Source organism: Hoplias malabaricus, chromosome 1 (genome assembly GCF_029633855.1).
Source record: "Hoplias malabaricus isolate fHopMal1 chromosome 1, fHopMal1.hap1, whole genome shotgun sequence".
NCBI classification, from domain to species: domain Eukaryota; kingdom Metazoa; phylum Chordata; class Actinopteri; order Characiformes; family Erythrinidae; genus Hoplias; species Hoplias malabaricus.
Genome location: NC_089800.1, coordinates 25,744,145 through 25,766,136, shown reverse-complemented (window position 1 = coordinate 25,766,136; position 21,992 = coordinate 25,744,145). Strand labels below are relative to the sequence as shown.

General features: G+C 39.5%; 1 protein-coding gene across 1 annotated transcript; it reads left to right on the top strand.

Moving 5' to 3' along the window:
• Window positions 1-17,116: 17,116 nt before the first annotated feature.
• On the top strand, window positions 17,117-20,313 carry ly6d (lymphocyte antigen 6 family member D). Its single transcript, XM_066662517.1, has 3 exons — window positions 17,117-17,194; window positions 18,285-18,380; window positions 19,749-20,313. The coding sequence occupies exons 1-3, from the start codon at window positions 17,143-17,145 to the stop codon at window positions 19,841-19,843; spliced, it is 243 nt and encodes an 80-aa protein (XP_066518614.1). The 5' UTR covers window positions 17,117-17,142; the 3' UTR covers window positions 19,844-20,313.
• The last annotated feature ends 1,679 nt before the right edge of the window (window positions 20,314-21,992 follow it).

Below are 21,992 nucleotides of genomic sequence, written 5' to 3'. Positions count from 1 at the left end.
TGAAATATGAAGTGGATAAATACAAAAAAACAATGGCAGCTCATTCACTTTTAGCCTTTTGCTAGCGTATGTAGATATTGTAGTGAAATTGTATACACTTTTCTGTGAAAATTGTTTGATGATGGCATATTCTTTTAAACTGTGACAGTCCAAAGTTCTTGAATTAGTTTTCTTGTATGCTCAGTTTTCACCCTGGCAACCCGTGCAGAAAACTCTTCCCACTGTTTTGAATGTGGTGTGCAATACTTACTGTAATCTCTTGCTGTCATTATTAAAAATTATTATATTATTACAAAAAATATTTGATACAGTGCTTGGTGCTCCTTTGCTTTCCATTTTCCTTTGTTCTGCAAAACACAAGAACATTCAAGTTTCCTTATTACCACAAATGACTTGACCCATAGCAAACAAAGCATAGATGTAGTGTTTTTTTCTTTTGAACCGTGTATTGTTATTGTTCAAATAAGGCTCAGGATTAATATCTGAATAACAGACCTGGAGGTTGAAGGGTTAACGAAAGAAGCATAATACCATAATACTGTGACATTCTGGGGTCAAAGGTGAAGGAGGAATGACGCAGAAGTGAGGAAATGCTCTTTCTTTAAGCAGGCTTTTCCAGCAGTGAAGCCCCATCCTGCACTTGCTAACCAGCCCTAACCCAGGCTACAGGCCATCCATCTTGTTAAACTGCGTAGGGATGGTGGAGACTCTTGGACGACACACCACCACTGTCCCCAGCAACACTAAGATATCACCACTATTAAACTAAATTAACTGGGTAAACCTCAAAGTACTTTAGTTATGTGCCTAATTCCACACATATCAAATCAAGCCTGGAAAGCACTGCTGCTTCACTAGTTCTGTGATGTTTGTGGAGGATATGTTTCATGAGGCGTTACATCTTCCAGCAGCTTCAGTGAAGAACAACACTGGCATGTCTTGTGATCTGTTGTTTTTTCCACCTCTGCGCTCTTCTGAGGTGTGTCATCATTATCATCATCACCATCTCACTTCCACAGCCTGCTTCTGTAGAAGCATTCGCTCAGGAGAATAGCACGAAGAAAGCTTGACGTGTTCTTATCTCCTCACCACTGCTTTCCCTCACCCTCCTTTAGAGACAGACTCTGGGCTTTCTTCTTGAAGAGGGATTCCAACCATTTCCAAGGTTTCTGCTTTCTGTTTAAATCACTGAAATGTTCTCATTCGTTCAGAGTAGGTTATTGTAGACATTTTTATCAACTCTGCTTTACAGTAGTGGTGATAGAAACCAAAATGTCTACAACACAAATATAGCCACTTTTATTTTTACATTTATTTTTCACTCCCATGACCAAAAATCATTTGTGTGATTACTGGATTTTCACACATTTACATTAACATTAATAGAATTAAGAAGACACTTTTATCTAGAGCGACTTTGTGATTGGCCACAGTGTGTATTCTAGCTGTTACAAGTAGGTTATTGCGTAAATAACCCTTGAGCTCAGACACTGTCAGAGCAAGGCCACTGCTGACACCTAGAAAGAAAAACAGAGAGTTAAACACAGCATAAGTGCAATACCAGACAACACCTATGCAAAGATAAAGAGCCTAAGATTAAGTACAGATTAAATACTCAGTGCTCATTTAAGTGGCTTAGAAACAGATGTGTCTTTGGTCTGCGTTTGTAAACAGCAAGGAGTCTGCTGTCTGGACAGTGAAGGCCAGTGGAAGTTCATTCCACCCTGTGGGTGCAAGAACAGAGAAGAGTCTTGACGCTTGTCTTCCATGCATCTTGAAGAATGGTGGGTCAAGCCGGGCTGTACTTGAAGCTCAAAGGGCTTGAGTTACAGATCGGCTCTTGACTATTGCCATAAGGCATGGAGGGGCTGTTCCATTCTTGGCTTTGCAGGGATGCATCAAAGTTTTAAACCTAGTGCAGGCAGCTACAGGAAGCCAACCAAGGGCGCTCAGCAGTGTAGTGACATGACTGAACTTGGGAAGATTGAAAACCAGTCCTGCTGCTGCATTCTGGATCAGTTCACAGAGGAAGACCGGCCAAGAGTGAGCTGCAGTAGTAAAGTCTTGAGATGACAAGAGACTGGACTAGCATCTGGGTGACCTCCTTAGAGAGAAATGAATGAATCCACTGGATGTTGTACAGGAGAAATCTACATAAATGAGTCAGGTTTGCATTATTCAGTGGTTATCATTGTGGAATGTTTTCTTTGGGTACTGCACACTGCATGTACCTCTACTCCATAAATGTAAACTAACAAAAGTGATCTGAAAAAATAACTCATAACTTCATTTCATGAGGTAGCTATAAAGGGAAATACTTTTCAGACATCAGGTTTCTATCAACACCACTAGTGATTTCTCTTCGAAATTTTCAAGAAATTAGTAGGATTCATTTTCAGGAGTCATCCTGCAAACACATATAGAACCATATCTGTGCTTATGCATCTCCTAAAGCTCAGCATCTTCCAAAACAATAAGTGTCACCTCTTTTCAGGAGTTAAACAAATTTAGGGAAACAACTAGGTGTAGGTTCCTCTAGAGAATTCTGAACCCAACAAGCTGACCCCAGATTGGCCAAAGCAGATATCAGGAGCATGATTAAACCCATCATCATGCTCACGATCGACTCACCAGCTGATATATAACATGCAATATTAATATTCCACCACTGGAGAGAAGGAGATTTAAATGATAATATGTTCGGCAGGGATCATTTCCACATATTTAATTCTGAGAGCCATCCATTGAGTTTGCTGGGAAGAGGTATCCCTCAGTGCTCAAAATACCCAATTAACACTGAGAAGGATCTGAAAGAGGAGTATTTGGGGAAATCAAATTCCCTTTCCTGTTTTTTTTCCAACAGGCCTCTTGTAGAAAAGCAGGCAAATAAGGACCTTTATCTAATACATGCCAGGAATAATTAGGTTATTGCAGCACTGCCTGTTGTTACTCAATAATTAGGCCGGTCTCTTATGGATTCGTGTGAGGACACATTGACCTTGACGGTAAAGGAGGAGGAAAAAAAAACAGAGCGTGCCATTGACGTCCGAAGGATAACGGGTCAATTCCCAGCGCCAGCAGGTACACCCGGATCACGTAGAGCTCGCTCCAGCACAGGCCGTGCGGAAAAGCTGCTGGAAGCTGAGGACGCTGAGATGAAAAGGAATATGTGATGAAGTACGCCGAGGTCCTCAAGGAGACACAACGCAGCCTCTGCCCCCCCCCCCCCCTCCACCTCCTGCTCCCTCCCTCTCTCCATCTATCCTCCATCCTCTCTCCATCCCCTCCTTTTGGCCTTGCCTTTAATGGGGCTTTTCAACAGACTGAAATACTTTGTTGGCTCTCTCAGACTCAGTGTGAGAAAAGAAAAAAAATACAATGTCGAATAAATTTATTGTTCTGCAGCTTGGCAACTCATTTGATATTGCCAGCGATATCAAGATGAATGTGCGCTGAAAGATCAAGTACATCATTGCAGCCACAATCTTCACACTCCTTCGAAAGTAATTTAGTTCACTCGGGTGTTTTCTGTTGGTTTGTTTGTTTCATATTTTTATTGTTATATATTAGTTGGGAAGCACCACATGGAACAGGCTTGTAACTCACTCTGTTCCTCACTCACTCACTCACTCACTCACTCATTCATTCATGAAGAGTCATGAAAATTCTCCATAAAGTGTTGCCCCTCACCCACATTTACAAACTTTTCACAATTGAGTGCTATTCAGTGCTTCGTATTAAAGACATTTTGTGCATTCGTTAACTGGTGCTGTAACTGCTTCATCCTGATCAGGGCAGCTGTTGGTTTAGGGCCTACCCTGAGTCTTCAACCACAAGGCAGGAACACATCCTGGATGGGTGTAATACACTCATCCAGTCACTCACACCTGTGTCATACCTGTGGTCAGCTTCACACGGCTAATCCACAACAGCATGTGATTTTGGACTGTGGGAGGACACTGAAGCACCCAGAGGAAGCCTCTGCAGACACTGGGAGAACATCTTCCAATTTTGGGTCTCTTCTGTATTTAATATGACATATATATTTACAATCATTGGTTTTGTTGGGGGCGGCACGGTGGTGCAGCAGGTAGTGTCGCAGTCACACAGCTCCAGGGGCCTGGAGGTTGTGGGTTCGATTCCTGCTCCGGGTGACTGTCTGTGAAGAGTTGGTGTGTTGTCCGTGTGGGTTTCCTCCGGGTGCTCCGGTTTCCTCCCACAGTCCAAAAACACACGTTGCAGGTGGATTGGCGACTCGAAAGTGTCCGTAGGTGTGAGTGAATGTGTCTGTGTTGCCCTGTGAAGGACTGGTGTCCCCTCCAGGGTGTATTCCCACCTTGCGCCCAATGATTCCAGGTAGGCTCTGGACCCCCCAGGCGACCCTAAATTGGATAAGCGGTTACAGATAATGGATGGATGGATGGATGGTTTTGTTGGTAGATGCCTTTGTTTTATTCATGATTGGATAGTTAGATTAAGAAGATATCTTTTATGTAAGTTAGCTTAGAGGAATATTAGGACAGGAAAAGGGTGTGGTTTAACTGTTTTCTTGTATGTGGCCTCGTCTGAGTTACCTCACCTTACGCTTTTGTTTCATCTGGGCCCTGATAAGCCATAGCTTGTGAGTTTACAGAATGTCTGTGCGTTGTTAGGTCTTATTAAAAGAGCTCTCTGCTGAACTGTTTCTGTTGTTGCAGCCTGAGGTAAACAAGCTGCTTTATACTGTAGCACTTAGTTTGTATCAAGTCAATCAAATCCATGTTCCTAAAATTTCTTGGATTTGGTATATGTTCGATTAGTGTATTTGATTCTTTTTTGTCTATTTCCTTTTCTCAGCCAGGACATATTAGGCATAGTGTTGATTTGACTTCTCATGGTGGAAGGAAGGAGACAAACACCAGTGGATTTCTTTTCTTGAGTGTGGAGCTTGATTTTCACATCCCTCAAACATTAACATTTAAGAACTAGCGGGATCAGGAGATGTACTCCCTTTATATGATCTACTCACTTATATGTTGTTTTCATGTTCTCTTTTGCCTTTTCCTTTCTTTCGGAAGGTGTATCTTCTTGTATCTCCTCAGAAATATGTCCTGAAAAAATCATATTTTATTAATAATGCCATTTACAAGCTTTGTATGAAATAAATCGATTAACAGACTTTTTAAACTTGCTTTAGAGAAAATTTTATTACAGAAAAGATCCCCACTGAGACAAAAATGAGACCAGAGTGTAATTTCTATTCATGTTCCTTAGCGATTATACATTACATTTTAAATCAAACCTTCCATTTATTATCATACTTATTTATAGTTATGTTTCAATAGAAAGTACAATGCACATTACCATGAAAAGTGCCTGTGTGCTAAAAACGAGATAAAAATCTGCAACAGGCTACCCTCATAAGTTATCCATACACTGCCAGGAAGTGATAAAGGTCAAAGGAGGTCATGCTGATTCACACCTGCAGGTCATCAGCAGGGGAGGAAACCACAGACTCCTCCTCTTTGAGGTTTACAATGGGTCAGAGGTCTCTCAGAGGACAGAAGGAAAGACACATTGCATTATGGGGTGATCATAGACTGATGACTATCTATCGATGCATTTCGGCACCTTCTTTGGAGAGAAAGAGGAAAAAAGTCATTACATTTACATTTACTGCATTTAGAAACCTGATGCTGCACTATAAAGTGATATCAGTGCATTGTAACGTGTAAACAGAGTTGAGCAGAATGCTGAGAAATGTTTAAAGGTCTTGCAGTGATTCATTTTTTTTTCTGTGAATTTTGTACATCTTTGGAGGGAGGATTTCTTAAACTTGACCTGTCTTGGGTAATATCCCCTAGAGATAAGCCTACTAACTAAAGCCAGTGCACAGGGAGTGTTTGGGGCTGGGAACAATGGTTCTCCTGCTGTGGAGCTGAATGGCTGGCTGAGCTCTCTCATTAGCGCAGGAGGTGAGAGTGACGTTTCTGGACCAAGCAGCCAGTGCGGCCATCCATGTGGCGTCAGGGGGCTTCAGAGGCCTGATCCCAGACAGATCCCTGGGCTAGGCTTTACAGACCCTAATGCCTCCATTTATCAAAGCTACAAATGGACAGCAGTGTTCAGCACAAACTCAGGGCCTGATCTACTGACGTAACATTTATAAGCTTATAGCTATCAGAAATAGTCTGGAATAATCTTACATTATACAGTAGATAAATAACTGTCTTTTATATATATATATATTGAATGATCACTGGAAAGACTTAGAAACACCTACCTATTTACAGTCAATATCCATTATATCAGCTCCACTGACCATACAGGGACACTGTAATTTTACAGTTACAGACTGTAGTGTAGTGCACAACACACACTAACACACCACCACCACCACATCAGTGTCGCTGCAGCGTTGAGAATGTTCATCCCGGCTCTGTAGGGGTCCTGACCACTGAAGAGCAAGGTGAAATAGGGATAAGAAAGCATGCAGAGAAACAGGTAAACTACAGTCAGTAATTGTAGAACTATACAGTGCTCCTGTGTGGTCAGTGGAGCTGATAAAATGGATAATGAGTATAGAAACAAGGTAGGAGTTCCTAATCCAGTGATCGTTCATACTTATGAAATTGTTGTAGTAAGAATTATTTTGTTTTAAGATTTTTCATCCAACTTCTAAATGTTTTGCACATGCATTAAGTGTTTTTTTATCTTGTGAAAGTGTCTTAATTTCCTGGCAGATCATTTAACTCACACACACACACACACACACACACACACACACACACACAAATAGATTGGGTTGTTTCATTTCAGATTGTTTGGGGGGTGGGTTATATATCAGCATTTAGATATACAAAAATACATATGTTTTTTGTATAAATAAAGAAATCTTATTCTCACTCTTCTTCTCTTTTGAACATATAACATTTTCCTTGATCCTTAAAAGAACCAAGAAAAAAAGCCTGGATATATTTTGTGAAGAAGGCTCTACTATTCCCAATACACATTTATTTAGCTCCTTTTCACTGAAAAAGATACAAGATCACCACTCTCCATCTATTTGCCCACTTTGGCTTTGGGATATCGGTAATATTGTGTCGACTGAAGTGATGGTGCAGGTATTGAGACTCTACACTAAAAGTGTCTTTACCCGCAAAGACCCTGTTTACAGTGAGATTACACCAGCATCCCAACAGGGCACAGTGAGGTTACATTCTCAAAAAGTCCATTCAACAAGGCTCAATGGAGAGCATGCTGCAGCTTTTCAGAGAATTCATTTGTGTGTGTGTGTGAGGCAGTGAGATAAAAATATGGTTTATTTAACATGGTTTGAAAAAGGCTTTTGAATTTTATGAAAATACCTACAAAAAGTTACCTGGAATGTTATGAGGTGTGTGTATGCATATGTATAGGCTTTTTTGGTCAAAGATACAACCGTCCTAACAATACAAAATACAGAATGGTACATACTCATTTTCTACCTCTCCTTTTAAACAACGTCTTCTTCGGATGTGATGCATATTTTTACTTGACAACCCCAAACCATATTTTTACTTTTAAATTAAGCATGGTTGTCATGTCTGTTGTGATTATTGTGAGGCCAGGTGCTGGCCTGCCTTCAGAGAAAAAGATGTGGCACATTATTAAGAGATACAACAACTTTTAATGAAAGAATGGCAAAACGACTTTCAAAACAAGATAAGCTGATGTCTTCATGTGATGTCACAGGTAACAATGATTATGTGTGGAAAATATGGTGTAAACACTGATAAACATGAAATATGAGGAGGAATGGGACTGTAACGCTCATAAAGCAAATCATCAAACATAATGCTCTTATACTGTTTACAATTTGCAGCCCAATAAAAAGAAATGCATTTGTCATAATGCCCCAAATTTCTGCTATAAGATTAATAATATGATTATTACTAATATTCATTTATAATGCATTTAAAATAACAATGCAAACATGGCAACTGATTACAATTTATTATTATATATCACAAGTTTAATGATGTTATACTGTTCTTTGTAGCAAACAATAAAAGTAAACTGTCCTTGAGGTTTATTTAAAGAATGTGTCCATGGAAGTAGACATTTGTTCCCCCACCTCCCATGACCCTGGGACACACACTGGACACACAGACACACATTCACATGACCTGAGCCACAGGGAGGCTTCTGTTCCCAAAAAACTCACATAAACCAGGCACAGGGCAAGCAAGAGGATGCAGCTGGGACATCTATCTGCCCAAGACAGGGGCAATGAATAGAGGGGGGTCCAGGAGAGAGAGAGAGAGAGAGAGAGAGAGAGAGAGAGAGAGAGAGAGAGAGAGAGAGAGAGAGAGAGAGAGAGAGAGAGAGAGAGAGCGGATGAGAGACGAGAGGAGGGGTATTAGGCTGCTGAGTACAATGAAAGCACCTGGATCCAGCTTTCCCACTTAAACCTCCCTCCCTCCATCCGGCCTGGTCCGGATCCTCTCCAAAAGCCTGAGATGAAAGCCCCTTGCTGTCTGAACTCTCTGCCCCCCTCTTTCTGAAGCACTCTTTCAGCCGAGTAACTCCTCTTCCTGCTCCTTTTGACTTATTTTTATTACATCACAGCCAAGCTTTAAAAAAAACCTCCTGTGACACACTCAGCGGCCTTGGAAAGTCACACAGTGACCCAAAGAGAAGAGTTTAGGAGGTGTTTTTGGCATGTACAGCTACTCTTAATCATGGTTGCACAGAGGGATGGATTGATAGAGGGAGGGGTGAAGAAAATGAAAAAAAGAGTGGCACTTAATGCTTCAAAACATGTTTAAAGAACTTGTTTATGAACCTTTCAACCACAAATATACAGTAAGTGCCCAATACACTGGAAAAAACTACTCTTACTACTCTTATACTTTATTAGCAGAAAGAGAGAGAGAGAGAGAGAGAGAGAGAGAGAGAGAGAGAGAGAGAGAGAGAGAGAGAGAGCAAACAAACACAGGCTCTAACAACTTTGTATTTACTGTTTTAATACATTTTAAAAATATGTTTAATGTAGTTGTAGTTAAATGGATCTTTTGAAAGTTTTAGATGTCTGCAGAATAATTAATAGAATAGAAGAACATAGTGGTTTAATAAAGTTAATTAAATTGTACAATTAATCAATTATTAAAAGCTCCTCATATTTCAGAATGCGGTGATCAAATATCATGGACAATGTCAAACATAAAAGTGCAGTAAAAAGATAATAACAGTGTATAATTTCATACTCCATCATCTGTTGCTCGCCTAAAATATCTGCGTTTTCTGTCATGTTTATTATCTAGGCTCAAGATTGATTTATGTCATTATTAAATAAAATAACAATGATGAAAGGGCCTGTATCATGAGAAATAAAAATATGTTTTTAATAAACAAAAACTATTTAAATCTTGTTAATGTGTCATGGTTTAATATTCACTACATAATCCCTGCGGTATCTGGAAACAAGTGGCAAAAACTAATTATTTTACATTTGTTGGTTTTGTGATGTCACAAATACCAACATGTTTACATACACCAATAATCGCCTCCTTGATTCTGCACTCATTGTTTATTTTTCATCGGGTCCACTGACCATGTCAGTGCACTTTATAGTTGCAGTTACAAACTGTAGTCCAGATGTTGCTCTGCATACCTGCTAGCTTCCTTTCACCCTGTTCAAAGATCCCCAAAGGACCATCCCAGGGTAGGTATGATTTGGGATGTGGATAATTCTTTGACACTAAGGTGGTGGCATGTCAGTGTGTGTTCTTTTGGGGCTAGTGGATCAGACACAGCAGTGCTGCTGGAGTTTTTGTTGGTGAAATCTGAGTGTAGAGTACTAAACTGCTATGAACTGCAGGAGGTTCTTTGCTCCTGTTGCTTTTAATGGTGTGTGAGGTGAAATAGGAGTCAGTTTATCCTGGGTTAATGTGCTGATGGAGCAGAGAGGAGCAGGAAGCTCCTTAAAAGGAGGCGTCCTGCTCTAACATAAGGGCAGAGAGGCCAATGGCCCTGCATGCCTCACAGGAACAGCAGGACAAAAGGTCATCTGCTGCAGGACTTGACTGGACACTGTCTGCGGCTCAGCACATAGAGAGAACACAAGGTCAAGAAGGTCATGACCCATGACTAAAGTCTCACAACATGAAGGGAAGATTATAAAGGTCAGTGAGGCAGAGTGGTGCTGAGGAGCCATCGCTATCGACTGCTCATACAGTCGTGTGGAAAAGTTTACATACACATGGACAAAGTACACCATTTGTTGACTTGTGAAGTGAAAAAAGTTACACATATTCTGCCAAGAACCCACCGAACATTTCTGAGGATTTTACTGTACAGTTTCTGTTATTTAAGATTAAAATGTAGAGAAAACACAGCAAATATAAAATGTGGTTTTGCTAAGTCCATGTCTTTTATTAAATTAATTAAATGTTTTTATTTATCCACAATATATTCATTACTATTTAATCAGTATATATTTCCTTGCCTGTCACAAAATAAATACATACATATTTAGTAATATCAATATAGGCTGTGGGTGGTGCAACAGGTAGTGGCGCTGTCACACAGCTCCAGGGTCCTGGGGTTGTGGGTTTGAGCCCAGCTCCGTATGACTCCGGATGATGGTCAAAAAACATACATTGGTAGGTAGATTGGCTACTCAAAGTGTCCATAGGTGTGACTGAATATGTGAGTTTGTGTCGCCCTGCAAAGGATTGACTATAGGAATATTAGGCTAGGATCCTGAGGTTGTGGACACAAACCCCCTAGGGTCACTGTCAGTGTGTATGCCCTGTGTCTGTGAGGGTTTCCTCCAGGTGCTCTGGTTTCTTCCCACAGTCAAAAACAGATGCTGGTAAGTTGACTGGCTGTGTAAAATTGCCCAGAGGTGTGAATGACTGTGTGAAGATGTGATATCTTGTGATGGTCTGGTGCCCTGGCTAGTGGGTGTTCCATCCTTTTTGCCCAGTGTTTCCAAGTAAGCTCCGAACCCACCAAGACCCTGAAGTGGATGAAGCAGTTACAGATAATGAATTAAGTCATTTTTCAGTTTTCTGCGTGGCATTTACAGAACTGGAGACGCATGACGTCACTTTGTGGCGTGAAATTTCAGAAAATCTCCTGTGCTGCTTCACTTCAGCCTGTCCTTTTTTTTCCAGCCTAGCAGCAACTTGAGGGCTTTAAGGGCTTCTATAGATTTCCCCCTGTCCATGATCTATATATTTTACCACCCATGATCTCTGTAATACCCCTCCACCTAATTGCTAAGATGCAGGGCTCCTCTTGAAGAATCCGGCTCCATTTCTTAAATCCCATGTCCTGTTTGATTCAGTGAGCCACTCGTGGCTGGGTCTACGTGAAGGAGCGGAGTGGAGGACGACTTCACGCCTGGCTGGTTATTTGATTAGCTATACCGGGGGCTTACGAGATAAAGCGCCAGCCACGTCTCGCTGTGGTAAGCTCCATTCCAATTCACAGACAAGGACAAGCAGAACATATGTACTGTATGAGATGCCAAAGAGTTTAATGTCATCTTCCTATGGTGGGCTTAGCACTTGTATGAGAAGGGCTTCACTGTAACTCATGCATCTTCTCCTTAGAGAGCAAAGCTGGAGTCTGATTTAGGTTCAGCTTTGGCCAAATGAAGCTTTGCTCAGCTCCAAAACAAGTCAGATGTTTACATGATTAATTTATTTTTTGCAAGTGATTTAAGGTTAGATTTAGCTAGCCTTATTCCTTATGTCTGGCCCTCTTGAAGCATTACTGTAGTCATCCCTAAGGCCCCAGGTCCCTATGTTTCCTCTTTAATACTTTAAACACCCCTTTATTCCCAGGGTGCTTTCTTTTCAAAATGTTCACTTATTGAAATTTACCAGGAAATATCCATTCGTCTGGCCCTCGTTTCAACTATACGTTCAGTTATGGCATTTGCCACTTGCCACTCTCACACTGGGCTTATTCATTAAAATAATCTATTATACATTCCTCCAGGTATAAGCCAATGACTACTTTTAAACCACACACAGCATCAGATCAAACGTGTGCTTTAATTTTGTAAAAACATAATTAGCATTATATTTTATTAGCTAGCAAGTGTTAGCTAGCTAAAGTGGCTAAGTTTATAAGCCTGTTTACTAAATCCTGTACTAGCTTAAGCATGGGCTATGCTGTTCTGTGACTTGCTAGTTGCTAGCAGGCATGCACAAAGACACACACACACACACACACAAACAGGCACATTAGAACACTGCTTCATTACCCTCTGTCACATCAGCTAAGATTTATGAGACTTAATGGAGGAGGTTCTGTTTTGCCAATTTGCTGCAGGAGAAGGGAAAACGATGGCTTTGTGCACCTACTCAACACAGTGGGATTATTCTGAGAGATATCGACTTTCACCTGCTGTGAAATACAGTGGCCCCTACTCATCCTCCTGCGACTAGTTAGAAATCCGTTGATGTTGTGTTTGTAAACTCTTGCTATTCACCGGAATAGATTTGGCTGAAAGATAATTTTCACTGGAATTATCATAACTTCCGCTAAACTGAAACTGGAGCACATTTTCAGAAATGTATCAGTCCATTTCCATCTTTGAAAAGAACTGATAAGGGCTGTGATGATGCTCATTAATGTGAAGACAAATTAAATCTATAGAATATGGTTAGTTCAATTGAACCACATTACAAGACAAGCTCAATAGCAGCCCCTGCTGACTGATCTCAGTAAAACGTCCTCATTCTCTACACATGGCCTACATTTAGACTTTGAACATGCGTCAGGAATCTGGTTTAACAGTAATGTTAACCACAATAATAATGACTAACCTCTTCTTCAGATGTTTATATGACACAGAAGGTTTTTGCGGATGTACAGATGAAACCCATAACCTTTAAAATGATTGGTCTTTTTAATATGTCTAAGAAACTGTAGTGTGAACTTTAAATTCCCTTTTTTGCTGCACGTTGGTCAGAGTAGACTGATTTTATTACATAGCACGGTGAACAGTTATTTCACATCCTTTCCATATCCTACTCAGCATTGAATATTGTATAGAAACTAAGAAGCACTGAAAAATAAAGAATCCCACAATACAAAGAAATTCATCTTAGGTTAAGTACAAAGTACAGTCAATAACAAAGTACCTGACATGTGTTTTGCATGGAGAGACTTAGGCTCTTTCCCTTATTCAGTTACCATCATTAATTTACATCATATCTGATAGAACCCCCAGTAGATGAAGAGATTTTGAGATTCGTTTAGACTGCATTCCTTCTATTCAGTGGTGCAATGCCAAGCCAAAGAACAGTAAGCAGCCGCTCCGGCAAACTTTCAATGCCAGCAATGTGAAGAATGTATGCAAATCTGACCATTTCTGAAATTAGGAATCTTTCCCTGCCAAGCAAATGACACTCATCTCATTACTCAGTGGGAAAATTGGAGCACCTCTTGTGCTTGGCTCTAAAGACACACTTTTTAAAGTGCATTTTTGAGCTTAATGTCAGTCCTAAAGAGAAGTTTAAGTGCTCAGCGAGTCTCGAGATGCGCTGCTGTTTAGTTCCGCCACGCTGGTATACTCACTTGGCAAAGTGGTGCTTTTTTAGCCATCTATCCATCTCTGCCATTATATTACAATAAATAAATAAAAATATAAATACACTAACCCAGAGAGGATGCTGGTAGCGAATCTGTATCATAGACTATGAGTGGAATACATACTGCGGGATGTTTTATCAAATCAAAGCAAATCTTAATATGTAAATTATAAGTCAGAGGCTCTGATCTTCAGCAGTTCAGTAGATAATCTACAGCAGTCTATGAAGTGTATTACGTCTGCAAAGATCTACACATAACTCACTTTAATGTGAATGATTTGGGGTTTCGCAATAAAAAAAATATTTAACTTCAAATGGAAAGCTACTTTTGACGTTGTCTCAATTTTCCATGATAAAGGGAAATGGTTCAGATAACTCTGATTAAACTCCCATTTCGTTGACTTCTATTACAGGTTCTTTCCATCTCTTGTAAAGTTATCATTTTGGAGATATGAAGTTGTTTAACTTTTTTTTTTTTTTTATGTAAAAGGTAGTGTCGCAGTCACACAGCTCCAGGGACCTGGAGGTTGTGCGTTCGATTCCCGCTCGGGGTGACTGTCTGTGAGGAGTGTGGTGTGTTCTCCCCGTGTCTGCGTGGGTTTCCTCCGGGTGACTGTCTGTGAGGAGTGTGGTGTGTTCTCCCTGTGTCCGAGTGGGTTTCCTCCGGGTGCTCCGGTTTCCTCCCACGGTCCAAAAACACACGTTGGTAGGTGGATGGGTGACTCCAAAGTGTCCATAGGTGTGAGTGTGTGAGTGAATGTGTGCGTGTGTCTGTGTTGCCCTGTAAAGGACTGGCGCCCCCTCCAGGGTGTATTCTCCACCTTGCGCCCAATGATTCCAGGTAGGCTCTGGACCCACCGCAACCCTGAATTGGATAAGCGATTACAGATAATGAATGAATGAATAAATGTAAAGAAACTAGTCTATGGAGCCCCTGAAGGGACATGGTGAGAATTTCTTTTTAAGGAAAAAATCTCATGAGTACCACTTAGTAAGTCGTGAGCACCACTTAGTATGTTGTGAGCACCACTTAGTAAGTCGTGAGCACCATGTAGTATGTTGTGAGCACAACTTAGTATGTCATGAGCACCACTTAGTATGTCATGAGCACCACTTAGTATGTCGTGAGCACCACTTAGTAAGTCGTGAGCACCATTTAGTATGTCATGAGCACCACTTAGTATGTTGTGAGCACCACTTAGTAGGTCGTGAGCACCGCTTAGTATGTCGTAAGCACCACTTAGTATGCTGTGAGTACCACTTAGTATGTCGTAAGCACCACTTAGTATGTCGTAAGCACCACTTAGTATGCTGTGAGTACCACTTAGTATGTCGTGAGCACCACTTAGTAAGTCATAAGCACCACTTAGTATGTCGTGAGCACCACTTAGTAAGTCATGAGCACCACTTAGTATTTCGTGAGCACCACTTAGTATGTCGTGAGCACCACTTAGTAAGTCATAAGCACCACTTAGTATGTCGTGAGCACCACTTAGTATGTCGTGAGCACAACTTAGTATGTCGTGAGCACCACTAATATATTGTGAGCACCACTTAGTATGTTTTTCTGTTTCTAGAATGTCTGCTATTTCTGTGGTGCAGTAATGATGTAGCTCAAATGGATATTGGTGAGTTTGTAGGGGTATACTTTCAGCTAGGTCTCAAATATAGAGACATAAAGGTTATTCCATGTTAGAAAATAAAGCTGTGGCATTCGGATGCCACAAGCCACTAAATATTTACCCTGATGATCTCTACTCTCCCAATATAACTCACACACAACTTGTCATTAAGTCATTGAATATATGTTTCTACAATGCGACGTGACTTTTAACAGTTAAATAGGTCTTCGTCCATGATGGAGGAGTTACAGCACTCCTTCTCAGCCATGTTGCCAGACAGAGAAGAAAAGTGGTGCTGACGACTTACTAAGTGGTGCTCATGAGATTTTTCCCTAAAAAGAAATTCTCACCATGTCCCTTCAGGGGCTCCGTACTAGTCATCAGAAAACAGACAGAAATACTTCCTGGGGCCTGTTTTACAAAGCAGGATTTATGGGTTAACTAGATTATTTGTTTTATTATTTATTCAGCATTTAGAGCAAATTAAAAAGGGTCATTAATGGTAGACATGTAAACATTTCACATACACACAGTCTGATGATCTGTCTCTTGTCTCCCACTGGGGGGCTCTGGAGAGTTTACTCTGCTCTCAGGGGACACAGGCCGCTTCTGACCATGACTCAGTTCTCCATATTAATCTTGGAAACTACAGGGGTTAATATGATTGAAACATTTTGTTTAATAATCTGCAGCATCAGCATGAGTCACAGTGTAAGAAGTTTCAGAACATTTAGAGATGCTTTATATATGTCAGTGATACAAAACATTCAGGCATAGATTACGAAATGTCGATGATGAATAGTGATTTTACCAAATCAACTGCAGCATCAACATATAATTACTGTAATCTATTTTTTTTTTCTTTACAATATTTGACAACGACAGACACCCATTTTGTTTTTCAGGACTGTATAGAGAGCAATAAAACACTGCTATTTGAGTGTATTTTGTACATTTCTCCTTTCATTGACATGAGGATTCAAATTCATTAATTCATCTTTATTAATTACATCATTAATTCATCTTTAACCACTTCTCCAATTCAGGGTCGCGGTGGGGCCGAAATCACCCGGCACAAGGCAGGAACACACCCTGGAGGGTTCACCAGTCCTTCACAGGGTGACAAAAACTCACATATTAACTCACACACTCACACCTATGGACACTTTTGAGTCTCCAATCCACCTACCTGTTTTTGGACCATGGGAGAACACACCACACTCCTCACAGACAGTCACCCGGAGGAAACCCACGCAGACACAGGGAGAACACATCACACTCCTCACAGACAGTCACCTGGAGGAAACCCATGCAGACACAGGGAGAGCACACCACACTCCTCACAGACAGTCACCCGGAGGAAACTCACACAGACACAGGGAGAGCACACCACACTCCTCACAGACAGTCACCCGGAGGAAACTCACACAGACACAGGGAGAACACACCACGCTCCTAACAGACAGTCACCTGGAGGAAACCATGCAGACACAGGGAGAACACACCCCACTCATCACAGACAGTCACCCAGAGTGGGACTTGAAGGAATCAAATTTCTTACTTTTAGATTATATTAAGAAACAGAGATTTCCTTCTCAAGTCATATTAGCAGTTGTAGATTGAGGCTTTGTCATGCCGACAACTATGTATGCCTAGTGTTCCCCAGCCTGGGATAAGGCCTAGTTGCAAACCTTATTTTATTTTCTCTGTAGGAAATCTGAATTCAAATTGATGTGGAGTTCTGGACCAGGCTTAATCTCTGTCTGAGAATGCAACCCTTTGTATATATTTTACATATTTTGAGGGTTTGTAATGAATAACTAAGTTAGATGAATCATTCCATTTCATGGAACCTGCTGGGTGACATTTTTTGGATGCATTTAAAAACCTGATGAATAAAGGTATTCTGGCATACACACTTTCTGTATACCTGTCCTGTCATCAACATGAAGCTGCTCCTGTGCTGTTGCCTGCTGCTGCTCCTGTATAGCACCACTGGTAAGAATGATTAAAAAATACTGACGAATCTCTTAAACCAGCAATATTTTTTTTAGGTTTAGAACCTTCTGACATAAACCGATACAGAACAGCTGCTGTCTGTATGTTAATGAAGGTATTTTAGGACACAATGCCGAGATTCACCCAGTTTCAAAGGCTATTATAAGTTGATCATTTTGCACATTTTTCAGGAATATATCCAAAAAAATCTTACTCAATGTTGCATTTTTGTTAACTTTGAAGATGAAAATAAAAGTGAAACTGTCATGTAATCATGAGAATGCAATCAAGGAAAATTACCTTCTTTCAGCATAGCACAGTCTTTTTGTACATTGTGTTACCATTGATAAAGGCATTTGAAATAACTGCAAATCTCTGTAACACTATATTGTATAGCTCTGTGTTCCCAAAGCTCTTTAAAAAACCTACACATTGAATCACAACTGATAAAACCTACATAACCTACATTCTAAAAAATGCTCAAACAAGAGTCAGTTGTCATAACTCTCTTGGGGGTGAAACTGATTAAAGCAGCCTCTATTACAACTAACGCTAGTTGCTTTCAAATGTTTAAATGGGTTTATGTGAGTTTTTATGAAATGATTATGTAAGTGTGTTGAAACCTTTTGAACAATGACCTGTATTCATTATTATTATTATTATTATTTGTTATATATATTTATTTGTTATATATTTGTTATACCTGTTATTATTCATTATTATTCAATATTTATTTTATACAAACCTTAAATACTTTTTTATTTTTTGAAATGTCAGTTAATTTCTTTCAATGATAATTTCATAATAAATAATACTTAAGATGTAATGTAGCTAGAATTATATAGAGTTGAATGCATCTTAATGTGTCTACACAATCCTCTAAAAAGGTGTAGGTCCATTGGCTCTTTGGAGAGTAAATAAAAACTAGCTTTTCTGAAGGAATATCTGAAGGAATTTGATGACAAAATTATGTTGCAATTGTGGTGGAAGTTCCCTTTGAGACATTTAACATTTCCTACTGCATCTACTCTTACCTGCTTATCGCTTTATAAAATGAATCTACTGATTAATTCTTAATCTATTCCTACAGTGCATTCCCTCAAATGCTACACCTGTGTAAATGGGGACTGTAAGACTCCCACAGAATGTCCAGAATCAAGCAAATTCTGCAAAACCACTGTGTTCTGTAAGTTCTCAATGCTGCTATTAATGTCCACAAACAAACAAACAAACAAAAAAGAAATAAATACAAATACTGTAACCTTTAGTTACAATAATGTACTATGGACAAGTTTCTATATGATATAATCTGAATTTTATTTATATTAAATAATACATCATCTATTATATGCTGTGATTTTACAAACCCCATTTCCAGAAAAGTTGGGACTTTTAAAATGCCATAAAATCTAAAAGCTGTAATTTGCTAAATTTTTTGAAACGTAATTGGTGGAAGTACAAAGAAACATTTTTCAGTGTTTTCACTGACAATCCTGTGTTTTAAATAAAGAATCAATAGTAAGTGACACCTGCAGCACACTCAAAAATATTGTGACACTGGCAAAATAAGACTGAAAATATAATACAAATGACACTTATCTAGAAGGTTCCATAATTAGCAGTTTAACTAGTAACAGTTGGGGTCATCCATACGGAGTATAAAATAAACATCAACCAAAGGGGCTTAGTCTTTGCAAGACAGGGTGGATTGTGGTTCACTATTTTTCATGAGAAAATTGTCCGTTCAAAGACAAGATTGCATCTTTCATTATCTAAAGTTCATAATATCATGAAATGATTCAGGGAAGCCAGGGGAAATCTTGGTGCGTAAAGGACGAAGGCAGAAACCTCTGCTGAATGTATGTGACCATCAAGACCTCAAGTCTGAGAAACGGTCACGCTACTGTGATGGCCATAGCCATATGTGCTTGGGAGTTATTTGGAAAATCACTGTCATGTCATGTTATTACTTAACTTTGATTTGGGGGCTTACTTTGGTATTTTGGAGAGACATATGCTAGCATAAAGATGGCAACTCCACCCATGTTAGCTTGTAGGTTTATCTCTGCCTCTATTTAGTTTTATTTGACTCTGATTTGTCTAGTCTTAGTGTTTTTGTCGACCATCATTTCTACTTCTGTGTATATTTTGTTATTGTATCACAGTACGCTGTGCTTTTCCTCATTTAAAGTACTGTTAAGTATGTTTAACTTTTTTTGTCCTTTGCTCATTTGGGTTTTGTTCTTTGTTCACATTTCAGTTTAAAAAAAACCTTTTTCACATTTGCAGCTGATTCCTTGTGCCTCGCTAATTGTACCCAGTGTTACAGTGGTGAACATGTCCCTATCCTAGTGTGCTGCATTACATTTAACAAGTAGAACTAAGATTGTCAGTGAAAACACTGACCTTTTTCTATTCTCTTTCATTTTGTCTGATAAAGTTTCAAGTTAACTAACAAATTACAGATTTCAGAAATTGTCTCATCTTTTGTAGAAATGGGGATTTTATATAATCAATGATCAAAATGAAGGCAACCTGTCTGTGTCTTCTATAGATGACTCTTTCTCTCAGACCTGTGAGGAGGATTGCACAGCTGGAGAGAATGTCTACTGCTGCCAGTACGACCTGTGTGTCAGAGGCAGGACCTAAAACGATATAAATCTCTGAATCTAATCTAATAAAGCAGAAAAAATAAAACACACAAATTCTCATTATGACTACATCCCAGTGCTTAAGTATAATCTTGCAATGTGCCTGCATGTCTTTTCACTCTCAGAATGCTTATAGCTAAAATCAGTGGTTAGTGTCCAACAAATAGGCACAAATCCTGGCAGAGAAATGTCTTAAACACTAAAGTACAGACCACAACAAAACAAAATTCAATATCTGTTTAATAATTTGCATAGTTTGTAACTTGGATTTGGATTGGACTTGGATTGTAGTATGTTATATGCTGTAATTTGTATTAGCGCCGTAGAGAATGAATTGTAGGTTATGATTCATTAAAAATCTCCAGGAGAATCACTCACTGTTCCCTGGTTATGCACTGGGACTATAGTAATGATGTTTATTTGGATAAAGTGTGTCTCAACTTGTGAAAACCGAAAATAAAAAAATTTCCATGAAAAACAAATGTTTTGTTTTTTTTAAATAACCATATATTGTAGATAATTTAAGATTTTATGACACTAATATGTTTGCATTTGTCAACAAATACAACTCTGGGTTTGGTGTGTTCTCTCCTTGTTTCTGTGGATTTCCTCAGAGGGCTCTGGTTTCCTCTGATGATCCAAAAACACATGCTGGTGAATGTGTGGGTGTGTGTCATGCTGCGTAGGAGTGGTGCCCTCTCCAGGGTTTGGTGTTCTCCCTGTGTCTGCGTGGGTTTTCTCCAGGTGCTCCGGTTTCCTCCTGTGCTCCAAAAACACACGTTGGTAGGTGGATTGGCGACTCAAAAGTGTCGGTAGGTGTGAGTGTGTGAGTGAATGTGTGAGTGTGTGTCGCCCTTTGAAGGACTGGCACCCCCTCCAGGGTGTGCTCCTGCCTTGTGCCCAGTGATTTCGGGTATGCACTGGACCCACGTCGACCCTGAATTAGATAAGCAGTTACAGATAATGAATGAATTAATGAACTAACATAAGCTACAGAAGCATATACAAAATGTCAGTAACTAAATACTGAAGAGTTTAACAACGTGTATGTAGGTGTTTGTCAGTTGTTATGATAGGCTTATCAAGGTGGCATGTACCTTATGAATAATGACCTGTAGTAAAGCTTTATCCTTTGTCGTTTACAAGCAACAGGGCACTGTAATGCACAGCGTTCTAACAGCGTAATTATCAGAATATCACAGGTTTGAATTACAGGAAAAAGAAATAAGGAATGAGGAAGCAGCGAAGTTAATCTGAATAAAAATGATTTTAAAGTGTACAGATGATCTATATAGATTTGAAAATCACATTTACAATTACAACCAGCTTAGTTATGTGATGTACAAAAAATAGTGTCTACATTTTTCACTGAACTAATGCTATAAAATGAATACTTTAAAAATAAGACATAAACAATAACGCCATTACAAATCCCTGGCTGTGTGAAGAGGCTCTTATAATTCTAACTTAAAGCCATGTCTTTTAAGGATAGATCCTGTGGCATATGCATTGGATTTGAATTATAGAATGTATGAATTATGCTGTGTTCAGTTAATGGCAGTTGTGTAATCTCAGACTCTCTCACTCTGTGTTTGTGTGGATGTGTGTAAGGATATGTGTGTCTTTCTGAGATGTAGGTCGCCAGACAGGCAGAACGAGAAATGTGATAAAGCCTCATGCATATGGAGGGAAAGGATTACCTAGAGTCTGTTCAGAATATATCTAGAAATGACAGAGATAAAATAAAGCATACTTTCACCCAAAATATACACACAGAGGAAAAAGGAAACTAGCTGTGAACTTTAGAGTATTATTAACTTTAAAAAGTATATATTCCGAGGTATTGGCCAGAGAACACACGTCAGTACTTAAAGGCGATATACACTATTGTAACCAGAAAATACTGTTTATAAAATTCAGAAGATGATTCCTCACCATTTGTTAGCTCTCAGTCTAATGTGTTTACAAAGCCCCAGTGTCAGTAATGAGTAAAAAAACAAAGTGGCTGAGTCAGACATGCTAGGCTTTCTCTCTCTCTGCTCACACCTGAAGAGCCCTGCAAATGTTGAAAATTATGAAGAGAAAAAAATTAGGACATATTCCTGCTCCATTGGTGGGTAATATTGACTCTTTTTTTTTGCTGTTTC